This window comes from Erigeron canadensis, chromosome 8 (assembly GCF_010389155.1).
Source record: "Erigeron canadensis isolate Cc75 chromosome 8, C_canadensis_v1, whole genome shotgun sequence".
Lineage (NCBI taxonomy): Eukaryota > Viridiplantae > Streptophyta > Magnoliopsida > Asterales > Asteraceae > Erigeron > Erigeron canadensis.
The window spans coordinates 35,554,178-35,578,234 of record NC_057768.1 but is presented as its reverse complement, the minus strand read 5'-3'; the positions used below and the strand labels follow the sequence as shown (position 1 = coordinate 35,578,234).

At 34.4% G+C, this 24,057-nt stretch overlaps 5 protein-coding genes across 6 annotated transcripts; 3 read left to right on the top strand and 2 right to left on the bottom strand.

The window, feature by feature from the left end:
• Positions 1-832: 832 nt before the first annotated feature.
• Positions 833-5,081, top strand: LOC122579752 (cytochrome c-type biogenesis ccda-like chloroplastic protein). The gene is made up of 12 exons (XM_043751981.1): positions 833-1,093; positions 1,279-1,422; positions 1,537-1,592; positions 1,883-2,016; positions 2,099-2,184; positions 2,296-2,327; positions 2,775-2,936; positions 3,598-3,670; positions 3,760-3,860; positions 4,311-4,403; positions 4,644-4,690; positions 4,861-5,081. The coding sequence occupies exons 1-12, from the start codon at positions 1,003-1,005 to the stop codon at positions 4,934-4,936; spliced, it is 1,095 nt and encodes a 364-aa protein (XP_043607916.1). The 5' UTR covers positions 833-1,002; the 3' UTR covers positions 4,937-5,081.
• Positions 5,082-5,422: 341 nt separating this feature from the next.
• Positions 5,423-11,964, bottom strand: LOC122578581 (ADP-ribosylation factor GTPase-activating protein AGD5-like). Its single transcript, XM_043750565.1, has 11 exons — positions 11,817-11,964; positions 11,292-11,350; positions 11,082-11,172; positions 9,682-9,736; positions 9,492-9,582; positions 8,868-9,084; positions 7,576-7,759; positions 6,933-7,111; positions 6,232-6,471; positions 5,995-6,053; positions 5,423-5,877 (listed from the first exon to the last, which is right to left on the bottom strand). Exons 1-11 carry the CDS (start codon positions 11,865-11,867, stop codon positions 5,658-5,660), a joined length of 1,446 nt encoding a protein of 481 aa, XP_043606500.1. The 5' UTR covers positions 11,868-11,964; the 3' UTR covers positions 5,423-5,657.
• A 1,425-nt stretch (positions 11,965-13,389) lies between these two features.
• On the top strand, positions 13,390-16,443 carry LOC122579141. The gene is made up of 3 exons (XM_043751253.1): positions 13,390-13,790; positions 14,240-14,322; positions 16,108-16,443. The coding sequence occupies exons 1-2, from the start codon at positions 13,533-13,535 to the stop codon at positions 14,294-14,296; spliced, it is 315 nt and encodes a 104-aa protein (XP_043607188.1). The 5' UTR covers positions 13,390-13,532; the 3' UTR covers positions 14,297-14,322; positions 16,108-16,443.
• Positions 16,444-17,744: 1,301 nt separating this feature from the next.
• On the top strand, positions 17,745-19,907 carry LOC122578757. 2 transcript variants are annotated; one of them, XM_043750787.1, is made up of 2 exons: positions 17,745-18,016; positions 19,445-19,907. In XM_043750787.1, exons 1-2 carry the CDS (start codon positions 17,830-17,832, stop codon positions 19,705-19,707), a joined length of 450 nt encoding a protein of 149 aa, XP_043606722.1. In that variant the 5' UTR covers positions 17,745-17,829; the 3' UTR covers positions 19,708-19,907. The 2 variants fall into 2 exon arrangements, with proteins under 2 accessions (XP_043606722.1, XP_043606721.1); XM_043750786.1 differs by having other exon boundaries at positions 17,747-18,016; positions 19,424-19,907.
• A 1,654-nt stretch (positions 19,908-21,561) lies between these two features.
• Positions 21,562-22,474, bottom strand: LOC122580245 (phytohormone-binding protein CSBP-like). The gene is made up of 2 exons (XM_043752523.1): positions 22,055-22,474; positions 21,562-21,970 (listed from the first exon to the last, which is right to left on the bottom strand). Exons 1-2 carry the CDS (start codon positions 22,230-22,232, stop codon positions 21,687-21,689), a joined length of 462 nt encoding a protein of 153 aa, XP_043608458.1. The 5' UTR covers positions 22,233-22,474; the 3' UTR covers positions 21,562-21,686.
• Positions 22,475-24,057: the final 1,583 nt, after the last annotated feature.

The window sequence follows — 24,057 nt, the reverse complement described above, 5'->3', positions numbered from 1 at the left end:
TTTAAAAGGTTTGTGTCTAAAATTATATATTACATAACGAAGAATCTATCATATCATATTTAATTTAGTTATAATAAAAGACGGAAAAAAAGTTTCTTTTTAACTTGGAATTATTTTAGTTAGGGATAAAACAAACTAAAACATTATATAAGACAGTTTGAAAATGGTATATGGTAGATAAGTAAGAGGACTATGATCAAATTAAGTATTTGGTAGATAAGTGAGAGGATACTTAGAGAGTTTAGCCGTTTAGGGTTAGTGCTCTTGCCAGCTAGACGACCTAAGCTACTTTGTTTCATGGGTTGATTAGCATCTATTAGTATTCTTGGGTCCAGCGGGACTCAAAGACTTTTTAGTTTATTTTTTTTATATGTATGTATGTATGTATGTTTTTTTTTTCTTAACTGAGAGAGGGTAAGGAGAGTTCTTGTTTATGCCACTTATAATTGCTACTCTTATTCCACCTGATCGATTTTATGTAGGCGGTTATGCTTATCATGTTTTTATGCTGATGACTAATATGTCCAAAATGGGTTCCTATTAACTTTATATGGTTGGTTTTGTGTTAATATGTGATATGTTGTATGTTTGTTATTCTTATCTATTCTTAATGTAGTTAGGTGATAATCGGTCAATATGTATAATTACTAAACTCTTTACACTTTTTTGTATTTTTCTCGTTTGACCAATATCTACCTCTGAATAAAAAACAAAGTTGTCTAAAATCTACATCTAACCTTTTCTTAATGCACCGTGTGTACAGTCGGAGTATTTTTAGGATAATTTTTTAGACAGCGTTATTCCAAGTTCTGAATAAAAAACAAAGTTGTCTACAACTGTATGTGGCTCACACAGTCACACAGAACTAACTTAACAAACCGTGGTCTGTTTGGTTACTACTTACATACCCCAGTCTTCTACACTTCTCAGCAACCAATAAATAAATAAAAAATAATAATAAAACAATAAGTCGATCTCAGGAAGGAGGGAATTGACGAAGATATGAATATCAGCAGAAGCATTCTCAATATTAACGGCCACCGCTTTATCTCAACTCATCATCATCATCATCGCCCAAACAAGACCATCTCCGGTTAGTTAGTTAGTTAGTTACACCATCTGTTAATAACATTTTGTTTTCATCATTATATTTTCTTTTTGGATCATTTTGCTAACTTTTACAATTTTACTTTTACCGAGCAGCGGTTATTTTGATTTACAATATCTTACTATTCTTTATTATTATTATATTTTTTTATAAATTTCTGGAATGAGAAGGAAGAAGATATGGTGAAGTGCCAATCACAATGATGATGATGAAGAACAAGTCATCATCTTCTTCTAATAATAATAACGATGTCGACGGTGTTTCGAAAATTGAACAGAATTTGAAAATCGTTTCTTTAACCACAGCCATCTCAGGTATTATTATTTGTTTATGTTTTATAGTTTGTAGATTTTCTAGCACAAATTTTTATTGTTTCTGCTCGTTGCTATATTATTAGGCATAATGCTCTTATTTTATTAATGTTTCAGCTGCAAATTTGGTTTCTAGTCAGAGTGCACATGCATTGAATATGGAAGATATCTTGGTATATAAAGACCCTTTCTCTTAATGTTTTCCGCATCCAGTATGTTGGTTGTTTGTTAATGTTACTTTTGTACATTCAGAATTGAGCTTTTTAGGCGGTGTTTTAGGTAGCGTGACTAGACTGGTCCGGATTTTGGCTCATTATCTTTTAATTTTGTTCCTGTTCAGTCTAGTCTAATATTAACCCAATCAACAGCCCTTCTTTCTATCATCCCAATTTATATTAATTCTATTAGCACATGCACCCAATATAATAATTTCATGAACTACGATCATTTTTGGTCAAGTCAGGAAAGAACGGCTTCTTCTGTTTACACCTTAGCTGATGGAGGTGTTGGAGATTGGTTTGGAGGTCTCATGTATTCGGCTGGGCAGCAGGCAAATGAAGCTGTTCAAATTCAGCTAGGAGCTTTAAGTTTTACTAGGTTCAAATCTTATTTTAGCATATCTAAGTTTCAAGGAATGTTAGTACGATATTTCGTTATCTTGTATCTGACATTCTCACAGTTTGGCAGTTATATTTGGTGCGGGCCTAGTGACCAGCCTTTCCCCTTGCACGTTGAGTGTTCTACCATTGACACTTGGTTATATTGGTAAGAAGTATCAAACATTCTAGCATTAGATACACAGATATCTGCATTTCTTAATATTGCTTCTCGCTATGTCTGATGATGATGATGTATGGGCATGTTGCAACTATTCAGGAGCATTTGGATCTGGAAAGAGTAGAGCAGCGGTATTGATCAGTTTTTTTAATTATATTTTATTTTATTATGTGCTCATCTCCTTTTACCTTGTAGAGTGGTAGAGTGGTTGTTGAGAAGGTCAGGTTAGTTGGATAACAAAATGGGTAAATTTTGGTATCGGCTAAACTGGCTGAGTTAACTTGCAAACATGTGTGTTTTTCTTTTATCTTCTAAATAACTAATGATTTGAATATGATTTTTAATGAAATGGTTTAGATGGTTTTATGCATTTGAACATACTCAGGAGTCAGGATGACCTATTTGATTTTGACCCGTTTACCTTTATATTTGAATTATTTTACTTTGAATTTAAAGAGATAAAACATAACCCAAAAGGTTTACTGGTTCGGTTTTAATTTTTTTATTTCGTATTATATTTGTCAGTTTTGTATGTGATATTATATATGTACTTGACTCGTATAAAACGTTGCATCTAGATTGTAGGGGACTCTCTTGCGTTTGCATTGGGTTTAGCCACTACGTTAGCACTACTTGGTATAGCAGCCTCATTTGCTGGAAAGGCATACGGGCAGGTAGGGCAGGGTTTACCATTGGCTGCTTCTGGTTTGGCGGTCATTATGGGATTAAATCTACTGGAGGTAAGTCATCATATTGCTTGGATTATACAGCTGGTGTTTAGTTTTCAATTACGAACCAGATAACATGACTATGACAAGGATGAAGCCTTCAATTGTCAAAATAGAATCAAATTTTGTAGATGTAACATAGGCTGCAACATCAATTCATGGTATCATATTTTGTTCCAGTTATAATTGTGAAGGTTGTTGGTAGGCTTGTAGAAACTCCTCTATTTGCTGTCAGCTGTGGCTTCTTTGTACTTTCTTAAAATCTGATATAAATGAATGGGAAAAACTATATTATTGAAGCAATAAGTAATTTTTTGCACAATACGGTTTAGTAGCGTGTAAATATTAGAGTGCACTTTAGGAGATTTTCGAGCTGTTTGATCTTTTTCCCTTAGAGTTATTGTTTACACTTTACAAGGTTGCCCTATTAGAGAAAAAAAATAGCCTAAATAAAATAGCCTAAATCGCCCATTTTTATGTGCATGAGGTGAAATTGTTGCCTCTGATTTTTATAGTGAGATACATAATGATCTTTAGTATTTGTACCCAGAAAAATTATATGCAATGGGTATACTGTTATTTTGATTTCTTATTTTTTTACAATAGTTTTATTCCCAATTAGGATTTAGCTTTATAAATGCTATATTAAAGCTGTTATCTGTTAATATTGCAGGTAATAGAGCTACAACTGCCTTCATTTTTGGACAACTTTGATCCGCGTGCTGCTGCTGCTAATTTTCCTTCAGGTAACTAATATCAGCCCCATATTCTTAGCATCTATATTCACAGCTTCTAATTGCAAGATGTAAAACCTAACATACCTCTGACTTCTCAGGCATTCAAGCATATTTGGCCGGTCTTACGTTCGCATTAGCTGCATCACCTTGCAGTACACCTGTGCTGGCCACACTACTTGGATATGTTGCAGCATCCAAGGTAAATCATGTATATATGATTTGAATGTTTAATTTTGAGTTATACTTTTTCACCTTCTTTGGTAAATATCAAAAGAAAGAAAAGAGAAGACTAGAGGAAGCAGTGAAAAAGGTTCGTTGACTAGAAAATCGTGGGTTTGAGTTATAAATGATGATAAAGTGCAAGGACACCCCTCCCCCTCCCACCTGTGGATCTCGTATACCAGATGAACCTTATTGCACGTGGATCTGCATTTTTAAATAATCGTGCAATACTTCATGTTTCCTTGTTTCATCAAAAAATCTGAAAACAAAAGGTTCAAAAGATCTATTCTAGAGTAAAACAAGGATATCCCTGTTTAGACAATTGAGAAACACTTGATGTTTCCTTGATCAGAATTTTGAAAAAAATGTCTAATGAAATATTTGAAGAATTATATCATCTACAAATGTTAAGTTTTTGCTTCTACAGGATCCTATAATAGGTGGCAGCTTACTGTTGACTTACACCACTGGTTATGTTGCTCCTTTGCTTCTTGCTGCTTCTTTTGCTGGAGCCTTGCAGGTATGGTATTGCCTTAAGTCTTAAACATCAAATGTGACATGCCATAACATATCTATATAGTTTATTAAAAAAAAAAAAACCTTTTCTAGGATTTCCAGTCTCTTATCGCGCTGTATTTCTTTATGCGTTAATCCATGGGATTCGTAAAACTTCCAATGCGAATTACTGCATCTGTTATATCTCTCCTATTTGGCCTTGTCTTGTTACGATTTGGGTAACCCAGTGTGTTATAATATGCAGAGTCTGCTTTCTTTCCGCAAGTTCTCAGCATGGATTAATCCTATGAGGTAAACTTGTAGTATGTTCATATAAAGATCTTCTGGTCTTTTTCTAAAAAATATTTATCCTTTCTGTGATTATTATTTTTTAATTATTATTATTAGTTACATATTAAAGTTGATCCAATTTTCTGGTCCTCGTGGATTTATGGCTGACCTATGCTTACGTTTGTTTGCAGTGGCGCTCTCCTGCTAGGCGGGGGTGTTTATACACTTTTGGACAAGACTTTCCCATCTTCATCGATGGTGATGTAGTTTAGTTATCTTCAAAGTGAAGTTTGTATAGATACAACAGTCAACAAGAACAAAGAACATGTTTAGTGGGTATTAATATTACTTTAAGTTGCAACATTGAGATACGAGAATACCCTCTTAATATCTGATGAATCTTACAGATGTATAACCATAGTGTCTTGCTTGATCATTGTTATACTTGATCTGTCAAGTTCAGCTGAAGCCAGAGACTGAATTGCGCTTAGTTCCAGTTTTGCTAAAACATAACCATGAACCAAGCAAACTTAAATAATCGACTTACATGACAAATCACACCATCAATGCTAACAAAACTACTACTCATCTGCGCCGATGTGGGCAATTGTAAAGCAAAGCAGGAGGTTGATAATCACAAAAGAAAAAAAAAAGGGTCTAGTTATGCCTTTTAACTTAAACTTGAAACAGCACATATATTTTATTTACATATTCCATTCCGGAAAGGAGAACACATCAACACAAAAAAGAAGAGACGGCTTAATACCTATACTCAATTTATTCCGCTACACCAAATGCGCCCCCTATTTATAATAATGAGAATCATCAGCCTAGAAAATTTGAACTAGCGAGAATGAAAATATAAGAAGCTGATACTACTTTTTTCTACAATTAGTTTACAGTTTCCAATTGGCCAATAGCTGCTGTTCTTGAACTACTTTTTATGGTATACAATAAAACTTGCACTAAAAAAAGAAATGAAAAGAGATCACGGTTTTGAGAACATCCCTTGGGTCAATGACGAGAAATCGTAGTCTTTGGTAGACTGTGTAGGAGATGTCGATGATGTTGAAGTAGACGATGGTGCTTTTAATGGTCCAGATGGTGCCACATTGTTGAAAGAAGCATTTTGTGTCACTGATCCAGGTAAGGATATTCCCGGGAGTGCCGCCCCATTGGTGGTGGAATTTAACCCCATATTGTAAAAGCTACAAGAAAAATGAGATTTAAGATTAAAACAATAAATACGGCGGGGTATTACAGCTGGCGGTAATAAAAAAAGAAGTTAACTACCATAAATAGAAACTTGAACAGAGTAGCTATACCTGGATGCTGGACCCTGAACAAAGTTCCCACCTGAATTTGCCGCTCCGATATTTCTCATCTAGTTCAAGAGCAAGCAAAATCAATGATAATGTGCAAATAAACTCTTTTTTTTCAATTACTTGCAAACTTGAAGAGATTAAAATATGCAAATAGAATACAGAAAAGACTAGGCTGTGTTGTGGTTCGATAACTTTAACCATTATATATCAGTGGTGCTAAAAGTTTATAAATGTTACCTGCTGTAAATATTTTTCTACTTCTTTTCCTCCAGCTGGCATCATCATTCCAGGAATTTGGTACCCAGCATTTGGCCAGTTTTGATCAGGCAGGTTAGTACCAACGGACATTTGTTGCCCATTTCCAGAAAATTTAGGCAAACCACCTGCTTTAGCCGCAGCTGCCATGAGCAGGGATTGCTGTTGTGCAAGCATAGCAAGTTGCTGCTGATGAAGAGAATATGGTGTGGCCGTATTACCCTGCTAATATAGAAGGGAAAATATAAACATCTCCACTTGCCTGATTAGAATCATGAAGAATAGAGCACAATGCCACTATGGGCAGGAAGGGCAACTGGTACAGGTCAAAACAAGTAACTACATATCAAAATGGATTGGTTATAATTGTTTGTAGGAGAGAAAGCCCAGGCATCGCCTCGCAGGTAAACCCTGGATTCGAGACCACCCCGCAAGACACATGTAGCAAGGCAAATCACCAGCCCTCCATGATTCTGGATTATTAGCCTACGGTAAGCGGCCTCAGAGACTTTTAGCTTTACATGATTTGAACTTTTGACCTCAAGCCTTTACCGCTAAGTCGGCCACTTAGGGTTTTGGATTCAATATGTAACTCGATACTAATTAGATTACTACAAACATGTATAATATATTGATTACAAAGTAAGAATATCCAAGCAAAAATCCACTACAGTCAACTATACCTTCTCGAAAAGGCTCAATATATCACTTTTAACATCCTTCTGAGGCTTTTCTGATGCACTTTGTTGTAAGATAGAAGGTGAATCTTTGAATAAATCCTCAATTTCAGAGGTGGCCTTGGCCTTATTATCTGCAGTTTTCGGAGGACTTGTTGTCCCTGTTGCCGATGTTTCACTAACAGCTGCAAGATAATGAAAAGGAATGTCAGTTATGAGCATTGCAACATGATAAACATCCTGAGTTGAAAGTCTAAACTACGGGTGCACCTGATTAACAAAAGAACCTGTCCCCTCACCCCTAAGAATTAGTAGAGGTGGAAACTGGATGGGTTCAGTGTCGGGTCAAGCGGGAGACTTTGATATGGGAGCCACTTTTTGTTAACTAACTTTAAACTTTTCACAGACAGGCATGTACAATACAATTAATTTAGATCTTACACAATGAAAAAAAAATACTTACAAGTGACTTTCTACTTGTTTATACAATTTAAATAACCCCACCGCAAAGAAAACAAGGTAACATAGCAAAGTTAGATCGAAGTGCCAGATCATATGATTTTGCACACCATCTATAAAAAAGATAATTGGCGTATGGAAAAGAAATGATAACAGAGGGCTACAATTACATGGGAAATCGAGGACATACATTGGAATCCCGCCCATAAATCATCTGCAGGAGCTGCTTCTAAATCATTCTCAGGGGGGTCATCTTCCATAGAAAGCATATCGAAAAGATCAGTAGAAACCTCAACTTTCGGGGGTGAGACAACTTGAGCAGCCTCCTTTGTTGTCCTGGCAGATGGGACCGCTGTCTCGGCTTTCGGTAACACCTGTTAAATTTTCCAAGTATTTGTATGTAAGTCGACTTATAGGATCACGAGTAATAAAATAGCTTACTGTAAGTGTTGAACTAGTTAACGGTATATTATACAGAACGTTACTTAATCTTGAAACCAGACATAACTTAACCTCTTGGCTAGAGTTCTTTTGGGTATGGCTTCATAGTAACATTTTGCGTAATAACGTATTCATGAAACCTTGAACCTATATAAAACTTTTGGGTAATAGTCTAATTAAATTTTGTATGCAAGTCGATTTATAGGATCACAAGTCATAGAATAGCTTACTGTAAGTGCTAATCTTGTTAACAGTATGTTATACATAACGTTATTTCATCTTGAAACCAGGCATAACTTAACTTCTTGGCGAAAGTTCTTTTGTGCTATGGCTCCATAGTAACATTATGCTTAATATCGCATTCATGAAACCTTAAACCTATATGAACTTCTTGGGTAATACTGTAATAGTCTAATAAATATTTTATGCTTAAAATTGTATTTTTATTTCCTTAAATCAAAGTCCAACTAGTATCAAAATTTCACGACTGACTACAGAAAAGAAAACCTCTAAAGCAATTACTGTCAACCCATAGAAGTTAGAACTTTAATTGCGTTTTAAAACTTTCCTCAATCATACAAACCCCACCAACTATGAGTCTAGGGGTGTACAAAAACAGGTAGGACCCTGGGCTGATATAACCAAAGAACTGAACAGGCATCATCTATAATCGGCTTGATTCTCTAGCATAGAAACTTTCTAAAGTAATTCTTGATCAGAGTATTTTAAAAAAATCAGTGATCGATTTGATTCAGTTGGGTTTATCTATAGATCGAATTACTTTTCAAACTTACGTTAGAAGATGTTTCATATAACAAATTTTCAAATTATGAAACCCTGAGATAGTATGCAGTTTATGGTCCAGTTTGGGACGAGACCAGTGCTAAACTGGAAATGGACCAGTCTGGTTCTTTCTGCCGTTATTCTTAATATTCCGGTTCAGTCTGGTTTTGTCCTGATGAAAACGTCTAGATGTGACCACATCTAAAATTTTGGTACACCAAGAGATAAACAGGTATAGATGATGTAAACTTGACATACAGGTTGAGATCCCTTTGGAGGCACAGGAAGACTGATTTTGTTAGCAGGTATGTTGCTCTTTGTACTATGTGGCTGAAAACTCTTTTTTTCATTAGAAAAGCTGGTGCGTGCAAATCTTTCAGCAGATTTCTGCCACTGTGAAGAGTCTTTATTTTCTTGCGACCTAGAAGGTGAATTCGGTCTTCCATCTTTAGCAGCCCATCTCTTTTCTTCATACCTTTGGACATAAACAGATATAAGCGGTTAAAGAGAATGAAGATATCATATTACATTATAATAAAGGTGGCAAACTTCATCCATGTTATAAATAAATGGGCTGATTCAAATAATGTTTTACCTCTATCAGGTCAAATGGGTAAAAAAAGAACTTAGAAGAAATCGGAGTCATTTATCACCCAAAGTGTGTTATTAATTCAAAAACCACCTGAATTAGTTTTAAGTATACATTACTGCTTTAAATTTAAATATAAATTGTAGCTGACTGACTAACTACTTATAACTTTTTTTTAATCTTTGGAAAACAAAGTGTTTCGGGTCAAACAAACTGTTTCGGCCTGCATAAATTTGTCACCTCTACATCATCTTAAAGGAAATATTTCTAGGCGGAACTGGAAAGATACATACTTTGCTCGAATAAAATTCTCAATGCCAACCCTATCGTAGTTTGGAGGTAATTCTGCTTCCCAGTAGCTATTTGATTTAGCATTTCCCATTGCTGTATATACAATGATATTAGATATGAAACATGGTTTTACCTTTATGCTAATATTTTACAAAAGCACATTCACAAAGTCATAAAATAGAACTGTCTTACATTGAATAAATCCAACCTGTTCGGGAAGCCATGTGTCCAGTGTAGCTGATCTTACCTGCACAAGGATTTATCAGTAACTAATGCAATGTTACAGAAGTCTGTTTTTACCAAGGATGGATTGCTTAAAAAAAATCAGGAATATACATGAAGAATGACCGTAAAGGCAGTAAAGCGGTTTAATACCAAAGTTGTTTGGTGCTAAGGCGGAAGTTCCCACTCTGGGTGTCCTATGTGTTTTAAGGGGTGTTGTGTATTATAAGATATAATTCAGTAATTGCTAATATGTGTTCATCAAAAGTAACAGATGAGCCAAACCCACTATTAATATATTGCATACTTAACCATGTGTCCATGTCATACCTAATAAGGTTAACATATACATGTCACAAGCTATGGTACACATCTGCATATTGTAGCATGCATCAGTAAACTATCAAAGTAAATAGACCACAATGAGCTGCACAAGGAATCAGAACGGGGAGATACATAATTTGACCAAATATTCTAAAAAGAGAGATGTTGGAAACCTTGTGGTTCGTCCTAATAAAAAACATTTGATTCCTTGCAACAGAGTAACAAAGTGGTATTATCAGCATATCACACCACCTATTATTATGTTTATATACTATAACTGATGATAAATATTGAAAGCCATGAACCCAAAACAAATAGACACCTCATTTATGCTTGCTAACCTAATGTGACACCTCAAACAAGACAACTGATCACCACATTTACATAATGTTTAATCCAGGCATACACAAACTAGCATGATACAACAAGACGAAACTTCAAAATTTCTAACTCATGAGCACTTAAATTAGCTCGTACACACAGCATGATCCACAACCTCAAAAGTTATCACTCACAGGCTGATTCCTCAATTCCAAAAAGTTCATGGCAGTATAAGACAAAGATATGGCATTAGCAACTACAAAGACTGCATTAAACAGCAATGTAATAAATTCCAATATAATGTTGGGTGTCAGACAAAACATGTAAAAGCAGTTTTCAAATCTATGATAAACCAATGTATCTTAATATTCAGATCTAATGTATGTACGCATCTAAAGGACCGAAAGGACACTAATTCCGCAAAGAAACATTACCAATTAAGACTTAAGACATTACATGGCAAACTAACTGAAATGACCTAATTGGATTTACTCATATCTAGCAATATAATGCTAAAAGAATAGCATAAATATACAATGTCATATAATCGAATATCTCTCAAGTCTCGTCTTGCAATATATTTAATGTATGTTATTTCGAATGGATGCTGCATACTACTTTACCAGCATCTTGGGTGCAAGTAAATAAACATATATTACATATAACAACACAGATACTTTTGTAAGCAACCACATATACAGACATTAGTAGTTAACAAAGATTACCTTTGATATATGGACACCAAGGCTTCTATGGATACCAGAACATTGCATGCATATAAAGATGCCAAGGTTCACACTTGCCCATCGAGGACCTCTGCAGCCAAGTCACACAAATTAGCAGCCGACAAACAAATATAACGTAACAATCGACACAGTCACACATCCCCTATAAACTGCTTCGTTATGGCAAAAATCATGAACGGTAACACTTACTTAGCTTTGCAATCAGCACATTCCCTATTCTCCGGCAATTTAAGAAGCCCTTCCAATATCTATAAACAAACTTTACATAAATATCAATCGATACCGACAACAACAACAATAAAGGAATCACTACTAAAAAGTAACATGCTTTAGCCTCTTCAAATAACTCAAACTTTCTCGATCAGTAACGACAACAAAAATTCATTTCTAACGAGTAACGACGACCTCTAAAATAATATCTAGCATCGAAAATTAATACATCGAAAAGTTGAAGAGTGAAGCTGATACATATATAATCAATTTATCGTTTCAAACCTATATTTAATAAGGATACAAATTTTATCTGGATCATCATTCATATGAATAGCATAAATTCAATATTTTTAATAATACTTATAAACACGTAGATTTTCTAATTTAATCATACGTCCTAACTAAAAAATTTAGGTAAAAATAAATCAAGGATAAATAAATGAGTGTTTAAAATATATACTAAAAAGATGAAATGAATAATATATGTATATATATGTATACTTTTCTGTGTTTGGCATTGAGCTCCTTTGAAACATTGGCCTTTTGATTCATGATGATGATGATGATCGGTTTTCAGGGAAGTTAGTTTTTTGGAGGTTCAGTTTGATTGATTAAATTTCCCCTTACTTTTTCCCGTTTCGAGTGTCGGGTCGGGTAGGACCGATATGAATACGTTTTTTTTTTTCGACATAGTTTAAATAGCGATTTGTTGACCTCCGATTTCCTCCTCATGAAAAATACCTTTAGATGAGAAATCCAAGATTCGAACTCAAGACATTGAAAAAAACCCACCTCCAAAATAAAGTTTTAACTATTTTAATATAATTTAATCAAATTTAAATCTATTTAGATACATAATATTTTCACCTATTTTATCGTAAAAAAATAAATTGATTGAAACGTATTAATCTCATGTATCGTATTACTACTTCTGAACTCTCATGTTGATATATATACATATATATATATATTTTTTATCATACATCAATTTTATTAATAAAAAATATATAAAGTAATATTTTATGTAAAAATATAAGGTACAAACTATAAAGACTAATGTTATGTTTCTTTAAAATAAATTTTAAAATGTGATTAATTATTGTTAAAAAAAAACTTTAATTCATCTTTTTTTGAAAGGTATGGATTGTTTGCTCGCAACAGGGTATCTAACTTACATTGTTTTAATCAAACTCCCGCTAGAGACTTCCTTCACCTTCGATATCTAGTAGGAGAATAAATCTCCAACTAAACCGTCTGAAGACACGACATTTAATTGAGATAAAACTCTGCAAGACTTAAACCGGAAGACTCTTGAAATGTTTTTCCTATGTTTTGAACTCGAGACCTCCAGCATATTGGTGTCCAACCATCGAGTATAATGGAAAGTAAAAAAAAAAAACTTAGGATAGTAGTTTATATTACATTATACATTTATACATAAATCTTAGTTAATGATGTGTAATATAAAGTAACAATATTTTTTTTAAAGAGTGGCTGAGTGGATTTATAACAAAATTTTATTTTTCTGTTAAAAGTTGTACCGTCATTGGGTCGTCCCCATCGCACTTGCACATAATAATATAACATAACTAACATTGTTACCCGCCGCAATGCGGCAACGGTAATGTAGTGGTGACGGCGGCGACATGTGGTGGTGACGACGAGTAGTGAATGCTATTGAAGTAAATGTAAATGATGTAATGATTAGTGTAGTTATTTTAAAAGTTAAGGGAGTGATGACATAATTTATTTCATTAAGGGTATTTTAGGTATATTAGTTAATTAAATTGTGAATGAAGAAGAGGATAATTTAAAAAAAAAGGGGGGGGGGGTTAAATCTGTAATATTGCATGATGTAACATTCAACATTTTCTAAAATAAAAAAAACTATTTTTTTTATAAGTATAGATAATAATTTTAGTGAAAAGTTAACGACGAGGATAAAAAGTGGTTATTCAAAAAACCACGGGGATAAAAAAATACTTTGGCCTAAAATAAAATAATATAAGAATGACATGAGTAATACTGTAAAAAAAGTATTGATACTTATCGCATTAAATTAAAATATTAAATAAAAATAAAAGTATACAAGAAGCATCTGCCAAAAGCGAAATCGAGGCGCAAAGAAAGTAATCATCAATTTCATATACTCGTAGAATTTTTTTGTTACATATATCTAGGTTTTCATCCTTTGAGGGTTTTTAGATATATAGAAAAATGGAACAATTCAATCTGGTAGAAGGAAGTGGGTATTACGAGGCTCATCATCAAAGTGGTGGTGATGTTCATAGTCATACGAGAGACGTTGCCATAATAAAAAATGAATTAAAACAGCAAATAGGAAACGATGGAAAGAAAGCAGCAGCAGCAGTTAATGAAGAAATCAATAAAGTTAAGCAGCTCCCTCCAAATAGCAGCTACGCAACTCATCGGATGAGAGTTCTTAACAAAATTCTCCAGCTTTTATCCCTTCAGGTTCTTAACAAGATTGAAGCTTGGTTCCGATTAGTGATCATTATTCTATATCTGTGTCTTTGATTTTGGCTCACAAGTTCCAAATAAAGGTCGCTTTAGATGTTCTATTATTGATGTATATGCTAAGTTAAACATTATGTCGCATCTGGCCATCTGTGTTTGTAAAGCGGGTGTCTGGTTTGTTTAGAGTAAATAAGCTCTCAAATTCTCAAAAATAAACAGGTTGGAAATATATATATATATAGTTTCCTATAACATAAGCCGTTTAATATAAACAATCCTAGACACCGCTTGAATATTTTTCATCTTATTTTCCTTTCATTCTACGGCTAATAGTGTTCTATAGTAGTGATTGACTTCCACCGACATTTGGTTTCAGCCAAAAACTGACACGGTTCATGCAAATATGTGAAACTAACATAGTTTTATCTTTTGTTTTAAAAATCCAGAGGACTACATCACAAGATGAGGAGCTAGAGTTGCTTTTTGCAGGGCTTTCAATCTGAACCTAATTGTGGTTGCCTGGGTATTGGTCAGTCATCTAAATACCTTATGCTACATGCCTACATCCATGTTTTTATTCTGTAACATGAACACACTATAGTGGCTTTGCAATTATTGAATCAAACACAGGATTTACGTTGTCCGGCGATTTGCTGACATCTGCACTTATTGATGACATCAATGTAATAGTAAAATCTTAAACAATTGTAAGGCGAATAAACTGTTTAATTACGTCTACCGCGAGTGCTTTGTATTGCAGTTAGGTAATAGTTGATTAAAGCTTATAACAATACTTGAGATAGTCTGAAAATTGACTTAATTGCATCCATGGACACCTTTGTGCTGTTCTTAAGTTTACCAATATAACCAGGGTATGACTAAAAAGGGAGCTAGTCCTTACTTCTTTAGAATCACAGAGATTAACTAACCATGTGGACTCTTTGCCTTTTTCTTGACATTCTCAACATCAAATTTGGTTAAGATGTCAAGTATTACTCTGGGGCATGGGCATAAGATATATCCGTGAAATGGTGAACTCTTTCGTATGGTTGATCTCCTCGCAGATGAACTTTTGATACCCTGATTCTTCATATAGCTAGGGGGCAGAAGTTGATGTTAAAGGATTCTTTGAGTACGTATGGCATGCACATGTTCCATAACCCCCACCTCTTATCATTTTAAATATTGTGAAGGTTTTGCGACTTTTATTCTCACTCCTTCATTCCTTTTACAATGAAATATTAACGTCAAAACCTCACTTTCAACGTTGTATGGTCCTTGATGCATACTTCAGGTTGGGTTAGGACTATGTTTACAAAATACTTTAGGTGTGACTTAATGACTCAAAAACAAATATTAAGTTGCATGCCACTCTCTCGTAGGATTTGTGTTTGTACTTGCACGTGTGACATGCCTTGTAAATCAACCCGTAGAGCTCAAAGGATGATTGAAGTCTTCTGTGGTTCCCAATGGTACAGGATTGTCTTTAGCATATGGATGCCCCTCCCAGCAACCCAATGCGTATCTATAAGGCCTCTTCACCTTTCTTTGTTTAACTTGGCCTTTTATCAGTTTATGTTTGTTCTCTATTAATCTATACTATATTATAAAGCAGATCTCCCCTGTTTACATGTTAAGTTTCAATATTTACTTTTCCAAAATGTCCATATTTCAATTCTATATTTACCTAATACCCTTTCTCTCTCCTCAAATCTCAACCAATCATTTGTTTTCTCTCTCCTCCATAAATCATTTATTCCTCCAATTCATTCAAAATCTTTTATCTCAAAAACCATACATCGATAAATTATAAAAATTATATGGGTGTTCTTAAAATTTCATGCTCTTTCATTAGAGATGTCATTCGATATACTTTCGACGAATTTTTAAATCCGAAGGCGGAGCCCGTACGGCTAAGGCGTTTAGCTATCACACTTTATGACCTATCACCCCCATCATCTCACCACCGCAACACGCGGGTACTTGCTCTCGTCTATTAAAATCTAAAACCAACTCCATGTACTATCATTTACACCAAATAGTGTAGAATGTGTGTTTGTGCGTGGATTAAAAAATCATTGGTATATCTGTTAATTTTCAATTATTGTAGTTAGTTATTTTACAATTATGAGACTGATAAATTGTTAAGTAACATAATTCGTATAGTTATAGATATTACAACACCTGATATAGTTTGAAATTTTATTTCATCATTTTCATGGACACCCATGTGTATGTTGAGTACTGATTCAGTATATCAATAGCATCTGTTATATTTATGGATGAAATCTCACTTTGAGTCGTTCAATTGCAGCTCATGTATAAACTAACAAATCTTGTGGTATATCTGGTGAAGTGAAAACGAGGCATATGGGTAAAGATCGCTGGTGAAAGTTCTGTATCTCTTTAAAACATGCTAATATGTCCATGTATATCATGAGATTCTGTCTTTCTGCATTCTCGGTTTCCTTCTTTAGTTCCTCTCGTTAGCAAAACTAAAAATGTTCAGGATGTTGGGTGTATGGCATGTGATGTGAAGTGATGATGTATATTTGTGACATACCTTTGGATTTATATCGTGTTACTTGGAAGGTCACGAGTATGGTAATGTTTGGTTGTCCTCTATGGTCAAGAGCTTTTTGTTCCTTCATTGTGTTTCATCTACATTTTCATGATATGGTCTTATGATCTGAATGTAAGAATCGCGTTTCTATTTGTTGTTGAAACAAAAATAAGGCCTGAAGTTCATACGCAACTCTTCATGTGGAGTATGGATGCTTTTAGTAGAGGATAAACTAGTGCTAGCCTGCTAGGTCTGGTTGTCTAATAGTGTCATCGACAAAGTGAGTCACCCTTAAGGCCTTAACAAGTCTTAGAATTTGCTCTAGTACTTCCCTTAATTATATGTGAAAAATTGTCCTATAGTGGAGAGGATGACTCAATTACACGGTGTAATTTACACCTGTTATAATGTTGTAAAACTAATAAAGTTGTTAAAAGAGGAAGTATCATTTCTTTTACACGTAATGATATATTTTTCCAGGTATACCAAGTGGTCATAACTTGAGATCTTGGGCATGACTTGAGATCCTTGTAAGAAGATTTTGGTTCGAACGTCACTATATAATAAATTTATTTTTTAAGATTACTTTAGACGCGGTTTGGAAATAATCACGAAGATATTACCATGGACCACCTATATCGGAGTAAAAAGAATTCTCTTTTCGAAAATCATTTATCCACTCATTGGGAGGTTTTCAACCCCAACGTGTCCCCGATGTTTCTTCGAGCCTGGCGCACCCCAGTTAGACTGTTGGCGCGAAACCCAATGAGAAAGTCTTGGTGTGAAGAGAAACGCATTGAAAGGAACGATATTTTATTTTTGTTTTCTCATTTGTTTTTATGTGTATTTTAATTAAAATTGAGGTAAAATTAAAAGTTTGAAGATGAAAATATTATGAAAATTTAATGTTAACATGTTAGCTTAAGATTAAGAAGAGGCTTGAAACTGAATTTTAACTTGAAAATAATTTCCCAATGTAGGGTTAGCCTATTTGGTAGAGATTTTTGCCTTTTGGAGTAATGACCATCGTTCAATCTTTAGGGTTTTGCTAAACGAAGCTCTAAGGGCTTTCGTTAAGGTGCATTAAATAGTTGTACACTTACCATAAAAATCAAGGGGTGTGTTTTTGATATGAAAACCAAAACGTATAACCTTTTTATGCACGTTAAGTGAAGCGCTTAATTTAGCATTTTTCCAATTTTTAATAGTGTTATAATTTAAGATTATTTTGTGTAGTTAAGTAGGGTTAATATTTGCTTTAAAAATGGGGAAAGGGTAAGTACTGTATTTAGAAAAATAACTACAAATTTAACCCTCAAGTATTATGAAAAACTAAAAAAAAAAAAGAGAAGAAGTTGAAAATACGTAGTACATGTATTTGAAGGTGAAAATCAGATAAACAAATGAAAAATCAAAAAGTGTATAATCCTAACCACTAATCACAGATAGCAACAACCACTCAGCTGACCCAATATGGGTTTCTTGAACGACCTCCGATCACTCACTTTCCGATTATTTATCAACAATCGGCCCGATTCCAATTCGTCCAAACCCTTCCATCAACCCGTACCCGAATCCGACAGCAGAGACACCATAACACGTGTTCTCACCGGATTCGGCAAATTCGCCGTTGATTCTGCTTGTAATGATGCTCTCAAAGGTTAGCTCACAATTTCAAGTTTTTTTAAGAAGTAGTTTAATTTATGTGTTGTAATCTGTATTTTTTTATTATCCAGCTTTCCACCGATTGCTATTATGAGGGTGTTTGGCCTAGCTTATTTTTTAATATACAATAACATTTAGGAAGTGAATTTAGGATTTGCAACAAAAAAATGTTGATCATTGCTTTAGGTATGAAGTCCTGTCTGTGTATCTATATAATCCTGTTTAGGAAGTTGAAGTTAAGATTAGTTAAACTATTTGTTTCACTGATCGGATTTTCATCACTGCATTTTGCATAGCCTTCTATGTATGTGTTTTTTTCTGGTTGTTTTTTTGGGTTATAATAAATCTAGGATAAATCAGCAATTCGTTTCCACGATCAAGTTTCAATCTTAAGTTTATCGTCGGATTTCATGTGGGTAATGATATTTTAGTTTCATGCTATTGTACTCAGTTATATTTAGAGAGCATTAGGCTTCTATAATACACCTTATATAGCTGCGTTAATTTGAGTTTCAACTGCATCATGACAAAGTCTACCTTTTTTTGTTTTGTTAATTTATGTGGATCAGTGATTTTCGAGTTCTATGATATCAATTGATTTTAGGTCTTTTTTTGGGGTTCTCAGGACCCAGCTCTGTTCAGAAAGTATATTTGGTACGCTTTACGGGATCCATGATAAGCATAAATGATACTACATCTTAATTCATTTCTGGTTATGTTAAGGTGGTCTGCAAGTATTTAAGAAACTTCTGCTGCATCCTTTGCTTCTTAGAGTGTTTAGGAAAGTTTAGTTAGGGTTAAATAACAATACATTATAATAATCAAATTTCAACGTTTTTGGTCCTTTTTATGGCTCTTACTACTGTTCAGTGGCCTAGGTGAAGCATGTTTGTTCTATGGTATATCAATTCCATAACTAGCATAAATGATGTATTGCACTTAAATTTCAATTGTATCCTTTTCTGCTTCTGGTGCTTATAATTTTTTGTACCCTCCTCCTGTTTAATAATATTAGAGCAGGTCAGGTTTTTTCCTTTTGTATTCATTCTATTCTGTTATTGTGCATTAAGGCAGGATTGTTGTTTTAGGTATAACAAGTCGAAGTCCTGCCTGTGCTTGAATTGTAACTTGTTGACGAAAGAGAACTTAGGATTATTCAACGTTCCTTTTGAATGATTAAGTTTCAACTTTAGGTTAGTATAGGTTGTTATATGATGTATGAGTTTCATGATATCGACTGTGGGTCCTTCTTAGTTTCTTACCACTTGATTAAGCTTAGAGAGCATATCTGGTTTACAATAAATATGTCAATATAGATGCCATAATAAGCTTAACAGATCCACCTTACTCAAATATCAATTGCATCATGTTTTTCTCTGTTTTGGACTTTGCTAATGTGAAGGTGGAAACGTTTATAAAATAGTCAAGGAAGGATTAAAGGATCACTCTCCTGTAGATTCCGCAAATCTGAACAGTAAACCACGACATACGTTAATGATGGAGGAGATGCAGGCACGTATGGTGAAAATGGAGGAGGATTTGCATATTATAAGGCTAGATGATGAAGATTCAATCTTATGTGCCAAGGATTTGGATCCTCGTAAGGATGAGCCAGCCGAATCCAATGAAACATCGGCCCCTGCGAAAACTGATGTCAAGAAGGTTTTCATTCGGTCACGATTGTGAAGAGAGCTTGATTTGAGGGGTTGTACAATACTTGTGCGTTTACAGGTACTGATATACGATATTAGATTGTAATATACATATGCCTTTTGCAGTTTTGTTGCTCTAAGTTGGAATAAATGCTGTTACTTATCGATATGTATGTTATATCTGGTATGGTTGGTGACACATTTCAAATTAGAGTATGAAATTTTTATTAAGTATGTCCTATGTGAAATGCTATATTTTTAACCTTTATCCATAAATATGGACTTATTATGATTTGAATAGAGCAATGTTTGACATGCGAGGAGGTTATGTGAGCTTGAATTTATGGTCTTCATAAGGATAAGCTAATATGCAAAATATTTTTTTTTTTATAGTTGAACTTACACTCTACCACATTATCTATATCTTAGTATCATAAATACTTTCTTGTAAGAAAATCTAGAAACACAAACCAAATGGAATAGATTGTTTAAACTTCAATATCTGACCAAATCGCTGGATCATGTACCAGAAGGTAATGTAAGGAAATTAATTGTTAATTAAATCAGCACAAAATGGAATCCATCATTCAACACAACTTTTAAAAGGCATTTTTTCTTTCAGCTTGAAAAGAATAATTGCGTTGGTTTTTGACATGGTGGTGGTTGAATGCCGAGAATCGTTTTCAGCATGGTCATCCCAACACCATTTGTCCCACCACAATGTTCACCAATTTACCTCACTAGTGGAACATTTGGTGGTCTCACACACAAAAACGGTAAGAAAAAGTTAAGATCGACAACTGGTCACTAAAATCCCGTAAACCTAACCAAGCTCTCACCCATGCATACTTCTTATTAACTCCGTCCCATTAAAAGTGTTCAATTTTATTTTGTCAAAGTCTTTTTTTATGTATATTTGACCATAAACATTTTTTATTGCATTATATAATACTTGATGAAAGTTATATTCAATGAAAACATATCAAAACCTCTATCAACTCATATAACTTTCATTAAATAATATACATTATAAATAAAAATATTTAAGGTCAAACTTGCGAGACAAAGACTTTGAAAATTCAAAACTGAACACTTTTGATGGGACGGAAGGGTATTTGTTATTATCAGCAATATAAACCGAATATGGGATCATACTTAACACGGGTGAATGTGACTAGATTTTTGGCTACCATTTCCTTCGAGTAACTCAATTTCCTTTGTCAGGTGTGGATAAAACTAGGATTTAAGGTGTCTATAGTACATGAAGAGTCACTATGGCCTTCCATGTCTTTGATGGGAACAACAACCTTTACTTGGCCTATATCTTTCTTCAATTGTATATCGCTTCTAGAGGTTAAGCTATTACTTAGAAGCAGGGTCTATATATGCGTGTTCTTTCCTCTTGATGTTGGGGAGGTGGACTTATATACAATGATTTTAACGTCTAGGGGGCCGATTTCATATTTGAATCAAGTATATGACGGGTTTTATACTTTTGGATTTGAGCTCGAAGATATGGAGCTTATCTTCCTAATTCAGTAATCATCATTAATACATATCATGATCTGATCTACCATCCAACTAAAAGATCGTAAGACGTGGTACAACTCTATCACAATCCAGATAATACGAGTAATTTATAAAGATGGATCATGAATATTCATGATAGATCCCTTGTTACATATGTAGGCATTTTATTTATTTTTGGTTTTCAAAGTCTGGAGTACGTACTTTGATTAGTTGTTTATATATTTAATTATATAGCACACATAATAATGAGTTAGTTTTGAACGTACTATTCAATAAAGAGGACTAAAAGGTAGAGTAGGATCAAGACTGTCCCGTCCCCGTAGGTTGTCTTGTACATGTACAAAATGGAATTTGCTCATCGTTTCATGTATGTTCCTTTTATTATTAATTTGATTGATTTGATACATACATGGATTCTTAAACAAAAAAGACAAACAAATTAAGATGCATAACAACAATTTGACAAAGTACAGTACATTTTAATTAAGGCGAACCTTTCAACAAATAGTTTTCGACTGATTTGAGGTAACGGAATGTTGCTTTCAAGGTCTCTCCAGGAATATGATTATATTCAGGTTTGGTCTCGTACAAAACTTTCATATCGATCAGTGTCTCCGCTTCTCCTAGTTCAGTTAACTTAAAAGCAGTTGTGTACGCAGTGAAACCATGATCCAGATGCCCTCCTTCCAATATTTCAAGAGCAATCTCATACTGTGATTCGTTGTACTCCACGATCTTCTCCCTTTGGTAGCTCACTTTCGGTACATCTACACAAAACACAGAATATTATCTCCCCAAATTAGTTATGACCAATTAGCGTTTCTTAATTCATTGGTAAAATGAGCACTTACGAGGCCAGAATTTGAATACTAACATGCTTCCTAGGCCGCCATCTCCTTCAAGTAACTCGACTTCTGATACAATATCTGGTAGAACCTTAGGCACTACGTATCTATTGTCAGTTGCCATTGCTCTCCACAAGTCCTTGATCGGTACAGACACTTTCATTTGATCTACATCTTCCTTCATCTTTCACGTCAACTCGATCTATTTAGTACGTGATAATCAACCAGTTAGACTTTGTGTTCTAGCTAGCTAGCTTGCTTCTTGATGTGGGTGAGGTAGACCTGTATATGTTGTGCTAATCACTTGGATTTATATGATTATAAAAGGACTTAGTTGGAAAAGATATTATAAACTTTAGAGTCCTTTCATTAGTTAATTGGTAATCTAATATTTAAGCATCTTTTGGCTAATAGCCACTGTCCTGTACATTTTGTATGTATTTGAATATTTGCCTATATACATTGCACTTTGCACACACCCTCTTTAATATAGATAAATAAAAATATAAAGGAAATAACAATCACATGTGCCAAAATCCAAGCTAGCCCATGTTAGAAAGACCAAGTCCAAATCTATTGGACAAGTTTTTCCTGACATGTGCTTTGTCCAAATATGAGTATATATGGTTAAAATATGATAAATACCGTGCAACTTCATCCGACCCAATAGATATTGAGATACGACTGATTTCCACTTTCTTTCAGATTATATTCATTTTTGATGTATCACTTCGAATACCGCCTAAACTAAAGGTCAGTTGGTCATCTTCTATGAAATAAACTTAATATACTATTTGTTGAAATATTATAACTCTTGGTTAGTAATATTACGCAAATTGTAACATGTAGGATATTATAAATCAAATTCGTAGCTTGTTGCTCGCTTACCCATTATTCAGATGTAACTTGGTTTTTATTCATTATTAAATAAAAAATAAAAATAAAAATCGTATCAGACTAGAATTGTATAAACTGGTTTACATTGGCTGGGAACATAGTCGATAGACAAAGAGACTAATTGTATTCTTATCTATATTACAATACATCAGGAAGAATGAATATATAAAGATAAGAGAAAATTTTATTATATCACCCTGTGGTTTGTTATTTTATCATTTTTTGTTCATGTGCTTTTTATTATTATTAGATCACCCTATGATGACTTTTTGTTTCATTAGACACCCCTTGTCCTAACAGACGTTATTATGACTCTGTTAGCCTCCTCATGTGCAACATGAGGGTATTAACATTGGAGAGCCGATGAAAGAAAAGGATTTGGTTATGCTTGTCATCTCAGGGCTGCGTGAGGAATACAATGGTGTAAAATCCAACATCATTGGACGTCAACACCCTACTGCCTTTTCAGAACTAAAAGGGTTACTTTCAGATTACGAATAGTTGATCAAGAAAGTTGCCCCTGATGTTGCCCCTGTCTAGGCTTTCATGTCCGCTACTACCCACCCTCCTATATCCACCCCCTCCGTACCCAATGTTCCTGCTGAGACCATAAATGCTCTACAACAACTTGTTGGTCAACTTGGTCTTCAACTACAACCCGATCCTTCCTTGCCGACCAACAATTCTCAGGCTTTTTACACAAATAGATCAAGTAGCAATAACTTTAACAGAAATCAAAACCAAAGAGGGGGGCGTGGTAATACTTCTGGTAATACTTTTAACAATCGCAGTGGGTTCAATAATTCTAACATAAATCAGTTTTCTTGGGCTACAAACCAAAACATGGTGTATGGGACATGAAATCGTTGCGGCATAGGACATACCCCTTCACAATGTCTTTATCGTGACCCTCCTACAACTAGGCAGCAGCGACAACCTTCTGCTAATTATTCCCACACTCGTTTACGGGGCATTACAACTTGGACCCCGGATACTGGTTCTACCAACCATGTGGCTCCAGATTTCTCAGGTTTTGATACTTTTGAACCATATATTGGCACTGATCACCTTCATGTTGGTAATGGTAAGGGTCTTCCCATTCTCCATTTTGG

Coding starts and splice junctions, on each gene's coding strand:
- LOC122580245 (XM_043752523.1), bottom strand. CDS start 22,232: ATGAAGGAAGATGTAGATCAAATGAAAGTGTCTGTACCGATCAAGGAC. Junction 21,971..22,054: donor AGTATTCAAATTCTGGCCTC/GTAAGTGCTCAT, acceptor TGTTTTGTGTAG/ATGTACCGAAAGTGAGCTAC.
- LOC122578581 (XM_043750565.1), bottom strand. CDS start 11,867: ATGAATCAAAAGGCCAATGTTTCAAAGGAGCTCAATGCCAAACACAGA. Junction 9,737..11,081: donor TTGGTGTCCATATATCAAAG/GTAATCTTTGTT, acceptor ATCCTTGTGCAG/GTAAGATCAGCTACACTGGA. Junction 5,878..5,994: donor GTTCAGGGTCCAGCATCCAG/GTATAGCTACTC, acceptor TTTTTCTTGTAG/CTTTTACAATATGGGGTTAA.
- LOC122579752 (XM_043751981.1), top strand. CDS start 1,003: ATGAATATCAGCAGAAGCATTCTCAATATTAACGGCCACCGCTTTATC. Junction 1,593..1,882: donor TGAATATGGAAGATATCTTG/GTATATAAAGAC, acceptor TGGTCAAGTCAG/GAAAGAACGGCTTCTTCTGT. Junction 3,861..4,310: donor GATATGTTGCAGCATCCAAG/GTAAATCATGTA, acceptor TTGCTTCTACAG/GATCCTATAATAGGTGGCAG.
- LOC122579141 (XM_043751253.1), top strand. CDS start 13,533: ATGGAACAATTCAATCTGGTAGAAGGAAGTGGGTATTACGAGGCTCAT. Junction 13,791..14,239: donor TCCAGCTTTTATCCCTTCAG/GTTCTTAACAAG, acceptor TTAAAAATCCAG/AGGACTACATCACAAGATGA.
- LOC122578757 (XM_043750786.1), top strand. CDS start 17,830: ATGGGTTTCTTGAACGACCTCCGATCACTCACTTTCCGATTATTTATC. Junction 18,017..19,423: donor TTGTAATGATGCTCTCAAAG/GTTAGCTCACAA, acceptor GCTAATGTGAAG/GTGGAAACGTTTATAAAATA.